Genomic DNA, 23,161 nt, shown 5'->3' with positions numbered 1-23,161 from the left:
TGCCTGGTAAGAGATAGGGCAGATAGTACCTCTCTCCAATGTTAAATTTTCATATAAGTTGTGGCCTGCCATTTAAAATCCATCCCTGTGTCTGTCCTCATTCCATTGGATGTTCTGAGGAATGAGGAACTCTCTCTCTGGGGCTCTGACCTCACCTGAACTCAAAGCTGTTTCTTAAAAACAACTTGTTCACAGCAGTATTATTATAAATGTCTTAATTTAAACTCTGAGAACTCATGTTGTATTAAAAATGAATGTTTGTACATCCACATTTCTTAAAAACTACATACCACTTACAATTAATTCAGATGGCCTGCATCACATCAACCATTTTTCTTCATTAAGGCACATCTGAAAGGGACTCATTATTAAGTAAAAACCCATTTGTTCTTTCTCTGTAAGTAGATTTAATCAAAACTATGCTTTGTAACTTTAGCTACAGCAAAATATTTCAGAGTCAGGAAAAAGAATAACCGAAGTACCAGTGTGCTGCCATTCCTGCCATAGTCACTGAAAGCATATTCCTCCCTAAATAGAAGAGTCCAAATAGAGCTATGAGGGGTAGAAATAGATTCATTTTTATTCCAGAGGGCAATTGGATGCTCCTTAGCAGGACAGTAGAAGAATTATTTTTAACTGTTTCCTTTTGATTTAAACAGGTGGCATAATCACGCTATGTGGCGTTCATGTGCAGTTGATTGATTCATGGCTACCAATTTAAAAATATTAAATTTCCTACCAGTATTATGGACAAAGTGTGAAGCTCATCTCTGATGTCTGAATTAAGCTGCATTTTTTTAGAAGGAGCAATACCCATCAACCTCCACTTCCCCCAGATTGTACTTTCAACACATTAGTTTTAATTCTTGAGAGGAGTCCCAGGGTGGGGTATTTTTATTTGCTGTATTTACAGTAGTGGATTTCCAAAGTTTACATTCTTCTTTTAAAAACAACTTGCTGTACTAATATGGGGACTGCATAGAGTGAAGTCAGTGGCAAAACTCCCATTAATTTCAATGGTGGACAATTGGGTCCCTATTATCTGAATACTCTTAAAGGAGTGTTTTCATTGTCCTCATAGTTTTTCACTTCTACAGCACATTCCATCACTGGAACTCAAAACACTTCACAAATATTAGTGAATTAAGCCTCACCTCAGCCCTTAGGTAAGTACTGTCTGTTTCCTTTTGCAATTGTGAAAACTGAGACACAGAGAGAGAAACTTGTCCAAGGTCACATCAAAGGCTGTGGCAGAGCTGGGATAGAGTCTAAGGTTGAAATTCTGGCTCCCTGAAAGTAAATTGCAAAACTCGGCCCCAGATCTTCTGGCTGACAGTGGTGTTCTTTAACTATAAGACCATGTTCCATAAAGTGGCATGTGGGGGGACTGGGGAGGGAACAAAACTATTTAGCCAATGGTTCCTCGGTGTACCCTTTTCTAATCTTATAGATATTTATGTTTGAATTAGAACTCTTCCCACCATCAACTCAAATTAATTTTCTGCTTGATTCTGTGGTGAAATTATAAATGCCATGTTTTATATTGTGGTGTGGATATAACTGGGTGCTCCAAATTTAGCATTATTACTTCACTGTACCTGACGAAGATGTTGTCTAAGGAGAATAGCCTTCTAATCCAAATTTCACTGCTGGCTTGCAAAGGTAGCAAGGAAAATTATGAAAATATTAGAAAGGTTAAAAGGTTTATGTTTACATGTGACAGATGGGAAATAACAGTAATAACATTTGGTCTGGTCCTGCAGTCCTTGTAGTAAATAGATGTTTTCCCTAAATAAGGACTACAGGATTGGACCCACATCATATCTTGGTTTTTAAATAGGCAAGATTTCATTTCTAATGTTTGTCACATGCAGAAGCATTAGATTATTTTTTTCTTTCTGTTTATGAAGCCTCTGCCTCCTTGCCATGACTCTACAGAATCTATGGAGGTGTTCAAACAGCACTGCCAAATAGCAGAAGAATATCATGAAGTCAAAAAGGAAATTGCACTGCTGGAAGAAAGAAAGTAAGTAACTTTTCTCCAAAGAAACCTCAGTATTTACTTATATGTTCAAAGGAAAAGAACAGTAATTTGCGTGAAGAAAAACTTTCATAATTATTTTTAAAATTACTACAGAACCATTCACATGGAATATGATTTCCAGGTTAGTGAAGGAAAAGTGGAAAATGCTGCCAGAAGTAGGTATTAAAGAAAAATGGTATTTTTGTTTGAGTAAAGAGACTAAAAGAGTAAAAGTTTGAGTAAGGAAGCTAACATTCAAGATCTTGATCTATAGAAACCCTTCATAATCTAAGCCAGAAGGTCTTTGTGACCCTATTCCCCTGCCTGGGATAACTGCAATTGTACAGAGCAGGCCGTCTCTCTGTCCTAAGGTTCAGCCATGACCAGGACGAGAGCAGAACTTTAACTATTCAGGGCTCTCAATTATGCAACTGTCCACTGAAGGACATCCACCAGAATCCCTTTATTGGCGGCGCAATCCCCTGCGTAGACACCCTTATTTCAGTTTTAAGAATGATTTAGTTCTGTATAGCTTAAATTTGTTTTTAATTAACTTTAGTTAAACCTTGCAAAGATGGTGTGGACCCTCTGATTTGTAGTTTAAAATCACACCTTAAATTAAACTATTGCAACCTTGCATGTAGACAGGCCTTCTGGAAGACCCATTTATTATGACATATCTACCTTTGACCATTTTTTCGGTCCCTCTCTGTCCAGTTGTTTTGTGTTGCGTTTCCTGACTATTCCTCTTCTTTTTCTGTTTTCCTTTTGTGTGGCAGGGTGGTTTGCCTGAGTTACATTAAGTTTATTCTCTTGCCTGACCTTTCTGATCCAGTTGATGGCTTATTCTCATTGGCTCCATCCTTTTAATAGTAATGGCTTGCATTGACTTTATGGCATGGTGTTCAGTTGTTGATCACCACAATTATATAAACAGATTAAACAAAAATTTTTGATGCTAATTGGATTCTTCCAAGGTGTCATCAAATGCCAGACGTTGACAACCAGAATGATTCAGCATTTTCAGTGAAGAACGAAAGAGTGAGAGTAATTCAGTTGAAAAGTATCAGAGGGGTAGCCGTGTTAGTCTGGATCTGTAAAAGCAACAAAGAATCCTGTGGCACCTTATAGACTAACAGACGTTCTGCAGCATGAGCTTTCGTGGGTGAATACCCACTTCTTCAGATGCAAGAGGATTCAGTTGAAAAGAATACTCTAAGTAGATCCTTAATCTACTTATTTTCTATTTCTGTTGTATAGTATTTGGATTTTATTTTAACAAAAGGCCAGCCATCCCTCAGAAAAAGGCCTTTTTGTTGTAGCTGTGTTTCACCAAGCCTTGGATTGGGGTGGAGTGAGAGGTAAAAAGCTAATACAAGAGATACATCCTTCTTTAACAAACCATTAATTCTGATGCTATGGGACTTTGGATTTTCCTCAGTGCAACAAAAGCATAATTTTCTGCCTCAGTTACCCCAACTCAGGAGATTCCTTTTGAGGCCATGTAAGAAGGTGAGGTATGATCAGAGACCCAACTATAAAGAATGTTAAGATTTTAAGCCCCAGACCTGCAAGTGGGTCCAGATGAGTGAACACCTGCCATTCTTGCAGAATCCCACTGAAGTCAATAAGAATCTGTAAGGATGCAGGTATCTGCCATCAAAGGGGCAATCATAGGACTGGGGCCTCAGTTATTACCTGAACAAACTTCCTACTAGCAGGGATTTTTCTACTAATTCCAATGATTTTTGCAGCAATTCCTTATTTTTTTCCTCCTGCTTTAAGCCATATAGGTATTTTATTGTCTGACAGATATGATTGCTAGCTGAGGCCAGCTGAGAGAGCTATGATATTAAGAATACATTCCAGAATGTGGTCCTTTATGCACTGTTAGAGCCCATAGTTTTATCTTTAAGAATTGGTTTCAGAACAAGTTATAATTTCTGTTTTGAGACAAATTGGTTTTTGTGCATAGGTGAGGTAGGGACTGTTTGGCATTTAGTAGTTGGTCAGGATGTACCACCAATGTCAGTATATTGAAAGTATATGTAGGGTAGGAAAAGCCATATTCTTTGTACTAAAGGTGGAAGATGGACCAAATGGCATGAAAAATCCAACAAATCTTGCCATGATTTAAAAGATTATTGAATTTGAGATCCTAAAACTGACAGACTTTCCAAACTATCCACCTAAGTTTCACAAGCATAACTTACCTCTGGATGAGCAAATACAAATATGCATGTGTAAAATAAATGTCTGTGTGTCCAAATGTATGGTTGTATGTGCAAATTTCAATATATGCATTTATTGGGATTTGGGCCACCAGTTCTGAAGGTTTGGTCCAGAAGTTGAATGGAACCGATTTATTGTGAGTAGATCTAAAACAAGGAAAAGATTTCAAAATTAAAATTAATAACATAATATGTAAGTGCTAACAATGTATTTTTGTAACTTTAGATGGGAAGAAATTGAGACTATTTATCTGTTCCACTGCAGATATTAGTCCAAAATTTTCAAACTTGTCTAAACTTGGTTGTCTAAAGTCAGTTACATATTTACAATCCATATTTAGCACCCAAATTATTTCAGTGGAAGCCATTGATCCTTGGCACCTCTGTTAATCCAAGTCTGATACGTATATATCAAATTATGAATTTAAGTGCCTAAGTTTAGGTACCCAGGCTTAAAAAGATGGCCTTATTTTATTTTATTTTTTCAGAAAGCTGATTATAAATGTTTTATTACCAGTGCTACATACCTTAATGAACTACACACATTTTCAAGCAAAACACACTTGAGACTTTGAGGTTTTTCTTTAATAAAAATCTTTTAAAAATAGTGTATTGCTTATGATAGAATGAAATTTGTCTTTTGGGAACAGAGTTATGTATATACAGATCCTATGACAATAGGCACATAAGAAATGTTTAATTCTGGAGAATTCCAAATACATATACAAAAGTATATCCAAGCAAGAGTGGCTATGTAATTTCTTTCTGGACTATTGTTATATGTCTCCTAATAATATACATGATACCTAGATACCATGGTAGTGGGTGCATTAGAAATGCCTAGACAGATAAGGATGTCAGTCCAGCACCTTTTACTAGCTCTCAATTCATTTAATCTAAAAAAAAAAAAAAGGAGGCGAAAAAGATTTTTGGCCTGTTGACTAATTTTTTTGATAGTACAATACTGTTCTAGACAGAAACAGTTTGAAAGTTACAGGGAACAAGATATAAGTGGGGGTATTTGCTGAAATTTAATAGACTAGAGTGGATCACACTGGCTGGGATGAAATGGGATATTAAATATTCCATAAATTAGAAGAAAGGGATGTTTTGTCTCTTCTAAAAAGAAGTGGGCTGGAGTGAAAAGTCTGTCTGAATGACAGAAGTTCAAAAATGGAGTCTTTTCTGAAACTTCACTAGTCCCAACTTTACTACATAATATTATCACATTTTAATCTACATTTATGGAAATATAGATTCATAATAGTGTAATATGCCAGGTAAATATAATCCTTGCTTGTAAATATTGAATACAATAAACTGATAAATACACACATGATTTCTCCCTTTTATTTTGAACAAATAGTAACTTGTGTAATCTTCCACTCAGTTCACATCTTTACTGAAGCAAAGAGATCTTATGTTAGATGGCTACCCTGCCAGCATTCTTAACTTCCTCTTCACAGATTAGTTTATCTGTGGAATGCAAAGGTCAAACACTACCTGGCAACACATACTGCCAGGAAGCCTGATGATACAAAACTCTGTGTTCAAAATATTGAACAAGATGATAGTCTGCTCTAAACAGAATACTCCACATTGTTACTTCTAAAAAATATTCGCAGACCAGTAAAGATCATATGGCAAATTAGCGCTATTGCATAGATCAGAATTTATCAAGGAGGGAACTTAATCAGATCATAATGATATCATAAGCATAAATAGATGTCAGTGCCACAAGCACATTTGAATAACTACAGCTGAAAAGGGTTATTTCATAAAGTGATTTCTTTATAACTTTGTTTACATACCAAAGTGACAGATGCCTTAGAAATATGGTAGATAAATAATGTGTAATTTGTCTGTCTTGCCTTCTCTTCTTTCCAAGGACCTAGAGCAAATGCAGGGCAGTTAACAATCTTGTTTTTCACTTGTCCTGCATGCTAGCCCACCAACCAGTGCTAAGAAGTTAGCACCAGCCCCTGTCTCTTTTGGCCTCCTGTTGCTTAGGGGCCCTCTCCTGGCTGCCTTCTCTTCCTGCCCTCAGACCTCTTCCTTCGCAATGTGCTTTTCACTACAGAATGCAGGGGGAGGCAGGAGCACAAAGCTATAAAGGGAGGTGGTGAATTGACTGCTGCATGCCACAGCAGGAGCCTTTTTGCCCCATTTTCCTTGTGGGAGAGGCAGCTAGTAAGAGCACAAACCATGGTAGGTGTGGGAGCAATGAACACATTTACCTCATGAGGAAGAGGGGATCAAGAAATGAGAATTATAGGGTAGAACAAAGGGCAAGATTGGTGGGAGAACATGCTGTAAATGGGCACAGCTCTGACTTAATTTGAATTCTGCCCATTTACACCAGCAGAGAATTTGTTCTGATATGTAGGGCAAGGGACAAACTCAACCTGAAATGGAAGAAGAGATAGAAAAGGAAGAAAGGGGTGTGGAGGCAAGAATACACCACACTTAGATCAGTGAATGTAATTTAATTTATGTTCCTGTAACTTCTTATATTTCCATGACAGATGTGTTAGATCTCTAATTTTGGGTGAAAGGGATAGGATGGCTGGTTATTTTGGGCACTTATTACTGACTAGCTAATGACCCTGGATTATGCAGTTAAATATTAGAGTTGTCTTGTTGCTAGCTATATTTTGTATTATTAGCTCTGGCCAGTTTTATCTTTTTCCTCCCCCAAACAATTCTAACACATGTCTGGAGTAAATGTGGTCTAGGATTGTCCCTTTTCTGTGCCATGGATACCTTTTCACTTCCCTTCCTCTATGTGTATTGTAGTAGACCCCTAGTTGAGGGTATGCTTATGCCCTGACTTACAGGTTAGTTCACTCTTTTTCTACCGCCCCACCCCGGTCCCCACCAAAAAAAGAAAAAAGGCTGCCTGCTTACACAACCTTTTATGTGGTACAAACATTCAGGTGAACTGGAGATGGGGGCTTTCCATGCTTTTATTAGTGTTCATCCTCATCACTGGATACTGCTAAACCACCACTGACATAGATGATTACTGGCACATTAAGAGAGTTCAGATAAGCAACACTTAGCAACTATTTGCAAAAACAGTTTGCCCAGGGAACATAGGAAATCCCATATTGGATCAGTTTAGTAGTCCATGTAATCCAGTTTTCTGGCTCCAATAATGGCCAGTACCAGCTGCTTCAGAGGAAGAAACTCTGCAAGCATGTATTTATGGGATAATCTGTCCTTAGGGAAAGTTTCCTTCTAATTTCCCATAGTTAGAGGAAGGTGAATGTGCCAAAGCATCCGGGTTTATATCCCTCCCACAAATCTTGATTATTTTTTTTAAAAATTGCTATTATAAGTTCTAGATATTCTTAGTAGCCATGTGAGGCTTAGCCATTGCCTACTGTGCAATAAAACACCTGCACCTGGCCTGTGTCATCTGACTCAGGCTTTTGGGCTGCAGGGCTCTGAAATTACAGTGTAGTCATTTGGGCTGGATTCCAAGTTCAGGTACCCACTCCCTGATGTGGGGTCCTGGAGTTTGGGCCCAAGCCCCAACCTGAACATCTACACTGCAATTTTATAGTCCCGCAGCCTGAGCCTGAGTCAGGTGACACAGGTCAGCTGCAGGTGTTATATTGCAGTGTGGAAATACTCTAAATGTCTGATCCTCTTAGTCTCAGTGATGACAATGTGTTACATGGACTAACTGTGTTGTGTGCTTTTGTTTTTTTTTAATCTATTTCCTTTGATTAGTTTTGCATGTCACCTTTCAATTTCATGGAATGTTTTCTTAGTCTTGTAATACAAGAGTGGGGGAATAGAAGCCCTTAAATTACCTTCTCTATGCTGTTCTTTATTTTATATGCTTTTATCATGGTGTCACTTACTCATCCCCTTTAAGATAGTCCCAAACTTTTCAATCTTTCCTCATAAGAGAGTTTCCCTGCTCCTAATCATTCCTGTCACTCATCTCTGAACCCCCTCATACTTCAGTTTCCTTTTTAAAATGTGACCATTACTGCAGTGTTTCAGATGAGTTACAGAATGACAATATAATTTCTATATTAATTTCCATCCTAGTCCTTATGCATCCTAACATCTTGTTTGCTTTCTTTGACTGCTGTTGTACATTGAGCAGAGGACTTCATTAATACCTGTGGATGTTCCTAAAAATGCTGTGTAACCCAAACCCACCAACCTCCTATTCTGTAAATTGCTCAGTTTACCTACTTTAGGCCTTATTCTCCACTGACTTGCACCTTGTGTAGTTATTTGCACTTGTGCAAAAAGGTTGTAAAACACTGCCAAATCAGAGTGGTACGCTGGCTTCATTTAATCCCAAAAGACTCTTCAGCTTGTCCTGCCATGCTGAGCAGATGTGCTAGGACTACACGGCCGAAGCATGCTGTAAGTGGCACGACTACAGGCTCTGCCTTTATAGCTTAAAAACCGGATTGTTACTGGTCCTTGTTCGAATATCCTCCCCAAGCAGAAGCTCATTGCAATCCCTGCACTCTCCTAGTTCCCCCTGAGATGAGAACATGGGCAATGTCCTCACCTTCCCCACAAACTGTAAGCCTCAGGCAGGTGCAGAATTTTCCCCTCACGTGTGGCCCTTTTGGCCTGACTGGAGCTGCCCATCCAAATACAGAAGTCAAACTACACCTATGGGTCAGAGCAGCCCCAAAATGTTGAATGAGGAGGCAGGACTGTGATCCTGCCACCAGCCGACAAACGTGCATAATACATCTTCCTAAGGGATGGCACATGCCCCTGTAATTCACATCTCCAGAGGCATAATCCTTCCTCGTCCTCACACAGGAGAGGGTGGGGGGGAGCGACTGTTCACCACTCCCATGAAGGGACAATGCCTACAAGGTACATACATTCCACCCCAATATCAGTTGTTTTTTTATTTGTTAGAAATGAGTTAGCAGAATTTGCTTGTATTTATTATTTATTCAGAATGAATGAAATAAAAAGGCACCTCTGCTTGCCACAAAAAGAGCCTTTACTGTGCAACACTTCAGGGGTGAAAATCATTTCATTAAGGCCCTGCCAGTTTCTTTAATTTGTCTTTTTGCTACTGTAAGACATGCATTTTGTTACATTTTTACCATGTAAAGCATGCTTTTCATAGAAAAAACAAAGTGGACATCGAAAAAGGACACTACAGATTCCCTCACAGCCTCAAGTGTCTTAGCAACGGGGTTAGAAAATGCTTTATCAATTATGTTAATTTTTAACGACAGTGTAACTGCTAAAAGAAAACACAGCTTAAAAAAATGCTAGAGCTATTTATTAAGCATCCATAACTAAGGCTAGATGGTGCAGGAGTTTATTGTGGTATCCTTCATACTCTGAAAGCTTAGTTCAAATCCAGGGTTAGGTCACAAGCAAAAATTAGTAGGTGGTCTCAGCCTTTTGTGAGCATTGTAAACCACACCATTCATAACATTTAGCAGTTCCCTGGTATTCTAATCTTAGGCCTTTGTAACAGGCTGATAGTGTTTGCCTGAAACATTAGCCCACTCTGTTAACAGGTGTTGATACTGACAGTACAAGAATAAGTAAGTTCTGCTGACTCAGAGGCAGGCGATTCTTTATACTATTTGAATATAAGAGAGGTGCAATTGGCTTTCTAGGAAAGAGGATCTAAGGTGTGGGCTGAGCAGTGAGGGAAGGAGCATTAGACACAAACTGTTTGTGGAGAAGGTTTGAGGTGATCTTGATTATCTGGTTTTTTTTATTACTTCTTATTTAATAAAGCCAAACCCAGGAAGGGGTTATAGTCTCTTGGCTCTGTTTGTAGGGCAAGTTGGAAAAAGTGCTTGCTCAGAGATTTGATCCAGGTTTTGCACGTCAGGATTGATATTAATTTACAGATTTGTGCAAGTTTGTATAGTGTCTGCCTGCACTTCCCCTGGTTTGAGGCCAGCTAAGTATTGTTGGTGTTTGACTTTCATAAGTACTAATTTTTTTCCCCTAAAATTTGTCATGGATTTAAAAGCCTTTACCTGCTAGTGCTGAAAAGCAATGAAATGAGATTCTGATTACTGATTGCTTACTTTATTCTATCTCTGTTTAGTGTAACTGCATAAGTATAAGAAAAGTAATGAAGAATAAATCTGAAGTAATTTACCTGGAATATTCATAAGTTAGGAAGTAGTTGCTTGAAAAAGCTCAAGCCTTCAGTCCAGCATTGCACCCAATGGAATAAGTGGAAAGACATTCTGAGGAAGACCGTAGCTGGCCCCAAGTGATGAAAATCATGGAAAGGAAGTTTCATGTCACTAAATTATTAATACAGTTAAATTAATACAAACTGATTCCTCTTAAATAGATTGCATAACCCATAAAAATGTTTAGCTGTTACTCATTTGCACTTGATCCTTAGGCTGGCAAAATTCCTGTTGATAGCAGCCTAGTAAGAAATATTCTCTTCAATTCAACTTTGGCATTTAAAAAAATAGTAATTCCAGATAGGATAAGAAAAGAGGAATGAATCAATCAGTAACATTCTGCTTTTTAACAAAGAATATGATCTGGTTAGCAAGGGGAAGTTTTCCATATTATGCTATAAGATTTTCCTGTATGAATAAATTGAGGTACCTTAAAAGGATGCTGAGGGAAGAACAAAGAGAAAGAAGACAATGGCCCCAGATAAGGACACCAAGTACAGACTCCCCAAGTTGCAAGCATTGTTTTGCCCAGACTGGGAGCTAACTGCTCACAGGGCTATAAATGCTTAAAAAGTTACTTAATCTGTGGGAAGCAGGATGATGAAAAGGACAAGGCAACTTTTAAAGGAAACTCTTCCTGAAGCAAGGGGTTGAACTGGTTGGTGAGGTAAGGGAACAGACTATGCCAGCCAACCCCTAGTTGGACTTGGAACGTGTCTTAGGCCATGTCTGCACTACAGAATTAAGTCGATTTAAGTTACATTGACGATCATAAACTGCTGTAATTACATCGCTTGTGCATGTTCACACAACGCTCTTTCTGTCAGCGGAGCACGTCCACAGTTGGTGCTCTAGCACTAAGAGGGAGAGCAGTGCACCGTGGATAGCTATCCCACTGTGCAAATCGCCAACTTCTCCCACTAGGAGTTCTGGGAATGGATCACAGTGCATCATAGGGGTGGGATCAGCGCCCCATGATACAGTTTTCTCTGTCCCATGATTCCAAGGACTTCTGACTGTATTTCATGCCATTTTTCAACTACACTTGTAAACTTTGCATCTGCCATTTCTGTCTGAAAGCATGGATCCTGCACTGATCACCTGTCTTGTGATGAGCTTTGTGAACACTAAGAGGCTGATCCTGCAGTATTTTATGAGCTGTGAATCTGAACAGGATTCCATGGTGCCTGCCCTGCTGTGTACCATGGAAAGAAACAATTAAAAATTGATGTTGGCATTCATCGAGCAGCTGCATCCTGTGGACTATCACTGTTGGTCTTGGGAAACAAGCATTGAGTAGTGGGATTGGATTGTGATGCAGATATGGGATGATGAGCAGTGGCTGCATAACTTTCATATGCGCAAAGCCACCTTCCTTGAACTCTGTGTGGAGCTTGCAAGGACATGAAAATGAGAGCTGCCCTAACGGTGGAAAAGCATGAGTTGATCACTGTGTTGAAGCTGACAACTCCAGACTGCTACCAGTCAGTTGCCAATCTGTTTGGAGCTGGGAAGTGTGCAGAGCCATTAATCGCCTTCTGCTATGAAGGACTGTGACTTTGAGCAATGTGTAGGAAATAGTGGGTGGCTTTGCAGCAATGGGATTCCCTAACTGCGGTGGGGCGATAGATGGCACACATATCCCTATTTTGGCCCTAGACCATCTTGCAATGGAGTACATCAACAGAAAGGGCCATTTCTCTATGGTATTCCAAGTGTTGGTGGATCACCAGGGTCATTTCACTGACATGAGTGCAGTGCGGTCAGGGAAGGTGCGTGACGCATGCCTCTTCAGGAACACTGGCCTGTATAGAAAGCTTCATGCATAGACTTTCTTTCAAGATGAAAAGATTCCAATAGGGAATGTGCAAATGCCTATAGTGATCCTGAGAGACCCAGCCTACCCTTTACTCCCATGGCTCATGAAACCATACACCACAGACATTAGGAGCGCTTCAACAACTAACTCAGCAAGTGCAGAATAACCAAGAATGTCCATTTGGCAGATGAAAGGGTCACTAGCACTGCCTTTTTGGCAGGTTAGACCTCAATGAGGAAACTATTCCTGTGGTCATAGCAGCCTGCTGTGCTCTGCATAACATTTGTGAAACCATGGGGGGAAAGTTTTCCCAGGGGTGGAGTTCTTGAGGTGGATCACCTGGCGGCTGATTTTGAGGACTCAGACACCAGGACTATTAGAGGGGCTCAGTGGGGGGCTATTTGAATCAGGGAGACTTTGAAGCACCATTTTGACAATGAGCCCCAGCAATGTGTCTTTCAGTAATGAATTGACCCAAGCATTGTTACTTGCCACATTGAATGACCCCTGTAATGATTCCTGCCTGAGCGTTAATTGTAGTCTGCAAATGTGGCAATCACCACTGTGTATGAATTCCTGTTGCAACCACCTTGCATAGGTTTACTGACTTTGTAAAACTAAATGTTTATTAAACAGCAGTGCCCAGATTAACATTTCTTACAAGGGACATAACAGTGAGCAGCACTCTCTGAAGTGAGGATCTCACAGCTATATGTAAGTCCAACTTTCGTTATGGGAGATGTCCCTGCGGGTGGTGTGCCAGGGGTACTGTGACAGGCCAGAAAGTGCAAGGAATATATGGGGGGAGTTTGAGAAGAGAATGGAAGGCAGGGAGTCGAGCACTACAGTGCAGTCAGGGACCCAAGCATCTCTGTTTGGTCCTCCGTGAGCTTTATTATCTGCTCCTGACCCTGTATTATCTGCTCCTGGCCCTGTCTCCTCTCCTGGCTATCCATTTCTAGCTTTTTGTTAATTGTCTCTCGCCACACTCTGTGCTCACTATCAGCCTGATCTGACAATTGCAGAACTTCATGAAACATGTCCTCCTCACTCCTCCTCGTTTGCTTCCTTATCTGATGGAGGTGTTCCGCTGGTGTGTAGGAGCTGGCCCTCAAGCACACATCTGCAGAAGCAAAAGAAACAGTGCACAGAGTCAGTATTGTGTGTTCACTCACTGTCTTTGAGAAAGAGGTGTATGTAACTTTCATTATTAATTTTCCTTGACAAGCACACACTAAACAGAGCACTAAACATGGTGAGTTTGGCCAGGGGGATGTGGGGAGGGGATGGTGGAAAGGGTCTGGGTGGTTTCAGAAGGGGATCAGTACAAGTGCCTAAGGACACCATTGTGAATACTGGCACTGTTTTCCACAGGCAGGGGCAACTGAAGCTGAAATCACACTACTGAGGGTAACCAAAGATGCAGGGGTGCATTTCCTGCATGCGTGCGGCTTCCAACAGGTTCCATATGCTTGCCTGTGTGCTGCTTTGGTGCTTCCAGAAGTAATTGCCAATTGGCAAAGCAAAGTTTCCTACAACGGGGGAAGAAACAAAGCAGTTCTGCCAAGGAACCTTCGGCAAAGGATTGTAGCGTATCTGCAGGAAAGTTTTCTAGAGATCACTATGGAGGATTCCCAGGAGATCTTAGTGTGCATTAACAAACTTTTCCTCAGCGCCCCCACTGTGTAGCTGCACAGGGGAACGAGAAGCAGATGCAAACAATACCAAGTGTTGTTAATTTCAATCCCTTCTCCCACCATGTGCACCATGTAACAAAATAAAGGTCATCTCTAGCTCGTATAACCATGCACTACCAAAGCAAAATGAGTACTTACCGGAGCTCCCCTCTCTTGCTTCAGGCACACTAGAGCCAGACCGCTGTGACTGGCTAGATCCCTCTGGAGTCAAAAAGAGGTCTTGGCTCACCTCACCCTGCCACAGGACAAGCCTGTTGCTTGTTCCATATCATCCTCCAACTTGTCCACCTCATCCACCACTTAGTCCTTGGGAATGACTCGACTGGCCACAGCCTCCAGTCCCCTCAAAGTATCCATGGGGCTCTTGGCGGTGAAGGTGGGCTTGCCACCGAGGCTGGCGGGCAGCTCCTTGTAGAAGTGGCATGTTTTTGGCACCGCACCAGAGTGATGGTCGACCTCCCTTGCCTTCTGGTATGTCTGCCTCAGCTCCTTGATCTTAGCATGGCACTGATGCATACCCCTTTCGTGCCCCTTCTCATCCATGCCACAGGCAATCTGCTCGTAGGTGTCAAAGTTCCTATGTCTGGATCGGAGCTGCAACTGCACAGCCTCCTCTCCCCACAGACCCAACCAATCCAGCAACTCCTGTGTACTCCAGATGGGAGCATGTTTGCTGCGGAAAGCCGGCATGGTTGGCTGGGAAGATGTGATGTGAGCTGTCCATGCCAAGCAAACAGGAAGTGGAATTTCAAAAATTCCCAGGGTTTTAAAGGCGGAGGGGTGCATGCTTGTGTACCTGGCTGCAGGGCAGCAGAGCAGAAACTGCTTACCAAAGCAGTCATGATGGGCATTGTGGGAGTCCCCTTAGGGTGACATAAACAAGCACAGTGTCTACACTGACACTGTGTCACTCTAACTTTGTCTCAAAAAGCTCTGTGCCGCTCATCAAGGTGGTTTTATTATGTCGGCGTAGCGGGAGAATTAAATTGGCGGGAGGAGAATTGTGTGTACACCTCCACTGTTTTGTCAGTGAAGCCTGACTTTTGTTGACAAAACTGTGTAGTTTAGATAAGACCTTAGTAATGTCATACAGTAGAATCTTATAACTTTACATACAATGTTTCCATACATATTTTACCAGGACAATAATGATCAGCAAATTATGAGTTTTCAAATGATGCCTCTTCAAAGTCATACTTGTACAAAATTTCATATCCCTATAAAAGGGGTGAACATTGGGGTACAGACCATCACACCTCCCCCTTACAAAGCTGTGGCTAACCCAGAGGCAGTTCATCAGGGCCTCTTTCCTGGACAGAGCATCTGCTGCCATGTTATCTTTTCTCTTTATGTGCACAATTTCCAGATCAAATTCCTGAAGTAAGAGGCTCCAGTGTAGAAGCTTGGAATTTGAGCCTTTGGGTTTGTTAGGCTAATCAATGACTAATGATCTGTTAAGACGCTGAATTTTCTATTGAACAGGTAGGGCCTGTTCTATTGAACAGGGTAGTTGCTCAACTATTCAGTTGATGTAAATGTTTTGCTTAAGAAAGCAATTGTGTGTTTCATGTTATTCTCCCCTGTTTGCATCAGCACAGCACCCAGACCAACGTCTGATGCATCTTTACACAGTTTAAACATTTTGTCAAAATCAGGGCTAGCTAGAACAGACTTTTCAGACAAAATGTTCTTTATCAAATCCTTCCTGGCATCCAACCAACTTTGTTTAGCTTGGTCTTTTTACACAGATCTGTGATGGCAGAGACAACGTCACCGGATCCACACACAAACCACCTGTAATAATTTACCAGACTTAGAAAGATTGGACTTATTTTTTGGTTTGGAATACCTGCCAATTTACAATAGCTTCAACTTTCAAAGCATAGGAATGTTTGACCTTCCCCTACCCAGTGTCCCAAATAAGGAACTCTGGCTACTTCAGTTTTACAGAGGCTTTTATAGTTAGGCCTGCCTCTTTGAGTTTTGACAGCACAGTTCCCAAGTGTTCTTTGTGATCAGCCCAAGTGTTACTAAATACTGTAGTGTCATCCACACATGCTCTTGCAAAGTTCTGTAAACCATTTAACGCTTGGTTTACCAGCCTCTGGAAGGTGGCTCCAGCATTAATTAAATCAAATGGTAACACTGTGAACTCATAGAGTCCTATATCAGTGATGAAAGCAGATTTTTTTCTGTGCATCCTCATCCAAAGGGATCTGCCAGTAACCTTGAGTTAAATCAGAAGAATTGAGATATTTAGCTTTGCTTAAATTGTCAAAAAAACAAAAGTGGTGTGGCATAGATAGACAGACGTTCTGCAGCAGCATGGTGAATACCTACTTCTTCACTTCACTTTCTCACAAAGGGAGTATTCACACTCACAGCCACATGCTGCGCAACCATGCTAGTCTCTAAGGGCCACACAACAGATTTTTGCTTTTTTTTACAGATCCAGACTAACACGGCTACCCCTCTGATACTTAAATTGTCCAGTATATCATCAATTCTAGGCATGGGATATACATCTGGTACTGTAACAGCATTACGTTTTCTATAATCAACACAAAACTTTACAGTGTTGTCTTTCCTAGGGACCACGACCACAGGTGATGTCCAAAAGCGTACCCTAGGTAATGGCACTTACATACTTCAACTTTTATCTTCCTGTTTTCTTAATCCTCAGAAAGGAGCTGATTGCCAGACTGGAACAGGCAGAAAAGGAGAGCATGGATGCTGCTCAGCTGACTAAGGAATATGCAGAACTGACAGAGGAGAATCGGACATTGAAACTGGCTCAGACGCAGTGTGCAGAGCAACTGGAAAAGCTTAGAATACAATACCAAAAGAGACAGGGCTCTTCATAACTCTCAACTAACCAATAAGAGGCAGTCAAATCCAGTCTTTGTTTTGTGCTGGCCAGGAGGTTTTAAAAAAAGGTTCTGTTGTAACACTTCACTAGAAATACAGAATATATAAAAGTCTATATTTGATTTAATGCTTGCCAGCCGGTAGCTTAATATAATGGATATTTTATTTCAAGTAACATAATTGAAGCTAATCTAGCCCCATTGTATGTTCTAGTAGATCAGATTTCTTTTCTAAAGATATTTCTTCCAATTTAAGAAGATATGGACACACTAGAAACTGATATAAATAGTCTCTATGTTGGGAGTTGGACCATACTAAAACATACAGCAGGGGCAGTGTTACTATATGGAACACTGGAACACACTCATGTGCTTCTATTTTAGTTTAGTTTTCTTTTTCTTTTTTATTTTTTTCATGCCTAAAATGTTGGGAAATTGTCCTAAATCTAATCTGGCTATGGCTCAAGATTATGCTCCAGGTATCTGGCATGTTGATAATGTCAACTTTAGGTTATTTTATAAATTCTAAAAGATGGCACATTTTTTAAAAAAAGACTTTCATTAAAATAACACTAGCCGATCATTTTGATCAAAGAATTACATTGCCAGCAATCATTTTCAAGTTATTAAATTGTGAAGAAATAGATAAGAAAGTTTTCTTTCCACCGCCATATACTTGGCTAGAAATTCTTTTCTTTTTAAAATTCATTTGTACTTTTTGGCATGCAAGAAATGGAAAAGTTATGTATGGACACTACAGTGGTGAATAAATAAGACTTTATGGCTGCTAATGGAGAATACTTCAATAAAAGTACCATATATTTTGTTTTTATTTTGTAGGCTGTTTTGGAACAGAAATGACTGAGGGTAGGTACTAAGCAGTTCAGTGATATATGAATAACTGAGAGTTAAAATGGCTGTTTTTCCTTGCTCTACTTATCACTGTATTTTCCTAAATCAATTGAAAATCCTTTGTTATACTTCCATTTCTATTCATACAGTATTTTTTTCATTAAAAGTGGATATACAAAAAAAGCTATTTTGTGCCCTTCACTTCCTTAATTTTTCCCATATTTTAAACTCTGCTCAACTGGGAGTATATTACACTTTTGTGAGGTTGGAATTACCTAAATTTGATGATAAGGTCACACTTAAAATTAAAAATGTTAGGAATTGCAAAAGGTAAGATATTCACTGTAACCTTTAACTTTGACCCCATCCTTCTTGTAGGACCCAAGATTTATACTAAATTAACCCAGGCAACTCTCACTGAAGTTATTTAGCACCAAATTTTACCCCAGCTAGTGCAGCACAGAGGCCTAAAGGAGCCCTTACATCTCTCTGCTGGCTAACAACATCAGGTAGCAGCACAGACATGAAAGTAGGTTCCACAGGGCTGCTGCTTACTTCCTCATAGAGTATGGGGACAGGACGGGGTGGGGAACAGGCAGAATTTCAGCTCCAATCTCCCCAGCACACGGGGCAGCATACCTTGTACTGGGTCTGTACCTGGGGCAGTTTACTCTCTTCCCAGAGCAGTAGGAAAACAAGAAGGGTAATTGTGTCTGACTCACAATCTTTTTTCCTGGGATGCTTAAAGGGCATGTAATAATGTGCTGCCCATTATTTAGGGCAGATCATTATCTCACAGTGTAGTCCTTGTTGTGTGTACAAATTTGAAAGCAAAACTGGATCCATACATTAAACAGCATAATGAATCATAAAATACTTAAGATATGGAATGCAGGCAAGGTAAGAACTTTGAGACAAATTCTATGCTGACACAGGGCCGCCCAGAGGATTCCGGGGGCCCGGGGTCTTCGGCGGCGGGGGGCCCTTCCGTTCCAGGACCCGCCGCCGGCGCCCCAAGACCGCGTGGGGCCCCGCCAAATTACCGCGGCGGGACCCGCCGCCGAAGCGCAGCCTGGTCTTCGGCGGTAATTCGGCGGAGGGGGGCCCCGCCGCGGGTCTTCGGAGCACTTCGGCGGCGGGTCCTGGAACGGAAGGGCCCACCGCCGCCGAATTACTGCCGAAGACCGGGCTGCACTTCGGCGGCGGGTCCCACTCCGTCTTCGGAGGTAATTCGCCAGCAGGGGGTCCTTCCGCCCCGGAGCGGAAGGATCCCCCGCCGGTGAAGACCGGGAGCGAAAGAAGCTCCTGCGCCCGGCCCCGCAAGAGTTTGCCGGGCCCCCCGGAGCGAGTGAGGGACCCTGCTCCAGGGGCCCCGAAAAACTCTGGTGGGGGCCCCCGTGGGGCTCGGGGCCTGGGGCAAATTGTCCCTCTTGCCCCCCCCTCTGGGCGGCCCTGTGCTGACATACACTGTGTATAATCTTGTCTTCAGTGGGATTGCACTGAATGCATGACAAATATTGTAAATTCTCTGTTTCCTCCTCCCTATGGTACTGGAGTACTGTGGTCTCGCCACCTGGAATAAATCTGGAATTCTTTAGATAAGGTGGTTCTTATTCAAAGCCCATTGACATCAATGGAAACTCCCTTTGACTTCAATTAATTTGGGATTTTTTATTCCACTGATCCGGTCTTTTTCCATTTAGCCAAATGCTATTTTTTCCCCTCCTTTATACTGTTAATTAGAATGCACAATCAAAAATAGCTCACTTTTAATTTACATATATGTACTAACATGAACACACGTGTTTTTGAGAATAGCAGCTCAAAGACATTGCATCACCAGCAAAATGAGTAAAACCAAAATGGAGATAGATGAAAAAGACAAAAATAATCAAGAAAATACCAAATAAGAAAAAGAGAAGAAAAACTAAATGATCTGACAAGTGGACAAAATTAGATTCACTGAACTTTGCAAATCCATTTGTAGGAAAATGAAACTGAGGATAACCAAGAGGCTACCCACAGCGTGTAAAGTATGATTCAGTCAGATTAGCCTTCTGAAAAGAAACTCTTTGTTTTTCTACCAATGGGTACTTTAAAAGAATATCAAAGCATGAAATAATAAACTTTTACATAATCAGAGTAACTATGTAGTCTTGACACCCTGGGTTTTTCTTAAAGCAACAACACTGCTAAATGATTTAATACCAATTACATTTTATATGAAAAGATTTGCTCATGATTTGTGCTCTTTTCCTCTACTATTTCGAGCTTTAAGACTGAACTATTCTGCTAAAAAAAATCCATTCTAAATGTAATACTATATACAAAAGAAGATTTTAGCCAATTATGTTAAAGGTGATTTTATATTGTATTTCATCTCAGAAATTTTGAATGCCAGGTTCTGTCTCTCTGAGTGTATATACCCAGCTGCCAGTGAGACCTTAAACTTTATGAACTTTGCCTACCTCTAACAATTGCAGTTTTCATATGGAAAGAGGGTAGAGTGATCTAATTTTGGCACCAATGCAGCAGGGGTCTTTTTTAGTGGATCCCAATAGGTTATTCAGTCTGAAGATATTAAACATATCAGTGCAGTAACATAAATGCAGTTATTTCAGGTCAGGTCACTAGAGAATGGTGGGAGAAGAAAAATGTTTTAAAAAAAAATCTAAGTTTTTCATTTCCAATTACTATTTACTCACTTCTTTACAAACATACCTAATGCTGAACAAGCTTACTTAAGTATTCCAGTTAGCAAGGATATGACTCATGCAGTCCTGAAACTGCCAAATGCTTGGCTGATTTTATATATTAAAAAAAAAAAAGCTGGAAAAGAAGAAGCTGCAGTTTTTCAGAATTGTTTCCTTTTCCTGGAACATGTTACTATTCCAGCTCTCTTGTGAATTTATGATCTTTGGAAAATTCCTAGAATTGATGCTTTTAAAAATGTGGCTTATTACAGGCTAGTTCTTAATGAAAGATGGAAATCGTTCATGGTAGTTACAAACAGGCATAGGTAAGACAGATAAGTTCTTTCCCATACAGTTGAGCTGTGGTGCCATGGCATGAACCTTTATGTTAATATCACATCAGCCATGGAACCCACTTTGAGCATGGAGCTGACCTATCTGAGGTTCTGGTGTAAGGTAAGTACATTTTTTTAAAATCATATATACATATACATGTTTTTCAAATAATAAAACATTTTTTTACATTAACAATATGTCAGTGTACTTTGTTGCTGAAGCTGTGCAATAGTTAAAATAGCATAATTACTAGATCCTACATATTAGAGACACAAAGTGGGTGATCGCAGGTGCCAACTTTCTAATGTGCCAGGGGGGTGCTTGACCCCCTGCCCTGCCCTGCCCCCACTCCAGTCCTTCCTCCAAGGCCCTGCCCCCACTCCAGCCCCGGAGCACCTGTGGAGTCGGTGCCTATGTAGGTGAGGTAATATCTTTTATTGGACCAACTTCTGTTGGTGAGAGTGACTAGCTTTCAAGCTACACAGAGCTCAAAAGCTTGTCTCTTTCACTAACAGAAGTTGGTCCAATAAAAAGATATGACCTCGCCCACCTTGTCTCTTAATATCCTGGGACAGACATGGCTAGAACAACATTGCATACAGATCCTACCTATGGCAGTTTGGTTTCACACTCCAGTGGGGCTCTCATTGATTTTATGTTATCAGAGTAGTGGAGTTAGGGAAATCATGGCAATGTGGGAGCTGATTATGAAAGCGGGACTGGACATTGTGCTTGTTCTCTGAGAAGTGACTATTTAAATGGCATTGTGAGCTTTCACATCTGTTTTGGTGGCTCCTGCTCAACGTTGTTCACTTTGCTACTAAAAAGTTGAGGGTGGGTGTTTCTAACTACCCACTCTGCAACTTATTTAAGGCAAGCTGTTCGTTTTTGTTTGTTTCCTGGCTTGCATTTCATCACCAGTAATAAAGCTTCTGTGGCCCAAAATCTGCCCTGTTATACTTGGGTAAATCTGTTGTAAATGCAATGGCCAGACCTACACCAGACTTGTATGAAGTCTTCAAATTCCTCTGCTCCATCCACCACAGAATCACATCCACAGAGTGGGATTTGACCCATAGAAATGCAAAAATTTTTGACACCATATCTAGCCGCCTTCTCACTAGCAAATGATCATCAGTTGGCATATGCTTTTCAAAGACTTCAGTTAAGTCCTAGAAGAGTCTTGTATCCTAACCCCTTTAGAGCAATGGTACAGGAAATCTTGAGAGGATTTTGTATGTAACATTTATCTGAAGAACATACTATTAAAAAAATTTAAATGTGGATACTACTGCAGCATGCAATGATAGAAACATTTGCTGAAAGAGTGTATTCTTCCCTAAAGAAAATCAGCCAGCATCAGCCAGATGCAAAACAGAATTCTTTTTATCAAATTCTAGGCAGTGTTGCTAGATTATTAAGGTTGCCCAACACTTCCCAATATAAGACCCAGTTTTCAGTTGCTTCTAACTTTGCCAAACTTTCTGTTTGGGCTGGAATTTTCCATGCCAGGTGTCAGCCTCAGGCTGACATTTCGTTTTGAAATTTTCAACCAAAATAGTTCAGTTGTTTTTGAGAACGAGGCTAGGCAAAAATATGCTTTTTGCCTATGTTAGATTCTGATAACATTTGAACAGCTCTAGCACCCCCAAGCTTTGGCATAGAGCCATTGAAATTTGGCAGGGAGGGTGGTGACCTGTGTGTTTTGCTGTGTCCATGAAAATCCACCCCAATTTAGCCAAGTTATAAACCTCTGAAAAATCAGTTTGCACATGCTCAGTAGAAGCTTTTTAGATTTTAACAGCTAAAATCTCCTTAGATTCCATGCACAGAACATGCTGCTAGGATGACCATGCACCCTCCCCACAGAGTGACTGAGCCTACTGCTTCCACTGCAGGGTTATAAAATATATATTATCCCCTGCTATTGTGTCTTGCAGAACCCCAACATCTTCAGCTCGTCGCCTGTCATGTACTTCTGTATAGACATGGACTGGTCACAGAGTTTCCTTCTGTTCTGAGCAGATAAACACCAGATGTGTTCATCATAAAATCCTTTAATACTCTGACAGGTATGACTGATGCTTGTTTAAACAAGGTATTTTACACACAGTGCTACGTAGTGGCTGAACAGTATAATACGGGTTACATTCCATTCCATTTTCCCCATTAAGTACTACATTCGTACTGTTTATCACACTGGCTTTAAAGTTCAGTACCTATCGGTCTATTAAGTATCTCTGAATCGTACTGGTTTTCTAAGTACACAACCTAAATGTGTAACAACTTGGTCATCTGGCTGTCCATTAGTTTCAACGAGTGGCTGTGGTTGGTTTGGAATCCTTGAGTCGTCATCTTCCTGTTCTGCATCTGCCATCTGTAGACTTTGCTCATTTGATTGTTCTTCCTGAGGAACAAACTGTAGATGTCAATGGTTTCTGTTGAACTCTCCACAGTCAGTCTCAATCACATATGA

The 23,161-nt window shown here is 40.7% G+C and overlaps 1 protein-coding gene across 10 annotated transcripts in view; it reads left to right on the top strand.

The window, feature by feature from the left end:
• The window catches only part of MAP3K7CL (MAP3K7 C-terminal like), an 80,604-nt gene extending 62,882 nt beyond the window's left edge, over positions 1-17,722 (top strand). For all 10 annotated transcript variants that reach the window (XM_039520267.1, XM_039520358.1, XM_039520324.1 and 7 more), the window contains 2 exons: positions 1,911-2,026; positions 16,621-17,722. In XM_039520267.1, the coding sequence (XP_039376201.1) occupies positions 1,911-2,026; positions 16,621-16,801 (297 nt within the window). In that variant the 3' untranslated portion in view covers positions 16,802-17,722. The remainder of the gene's footprint in view (positions 1-1,910; positions 2,027-16,620) is intronic.
• The last annotated feature ends 5,439 nt before the right edge of the window (positions 17,723-23,161 follow it).

The sequence above is a fragment of the Mauremys reevesii genome, linkage group 1 (assembly GCF_016161935.1).
Source record: "Mauremys reevesii isolate NIE-2019 linkage group 1, ASM1616193v1, whole genome shotgun sequence".
Lineage (NCBI taxonomy): Eukaryota > Metazoa > Chordata > Testudines > Geoemydidae > Mauremys > Mauremys reevesii.
Note: the sequence above shows the minus strand (reverse complement) of the source record. Positions and strands in the feature narration are given on the sequence as shown.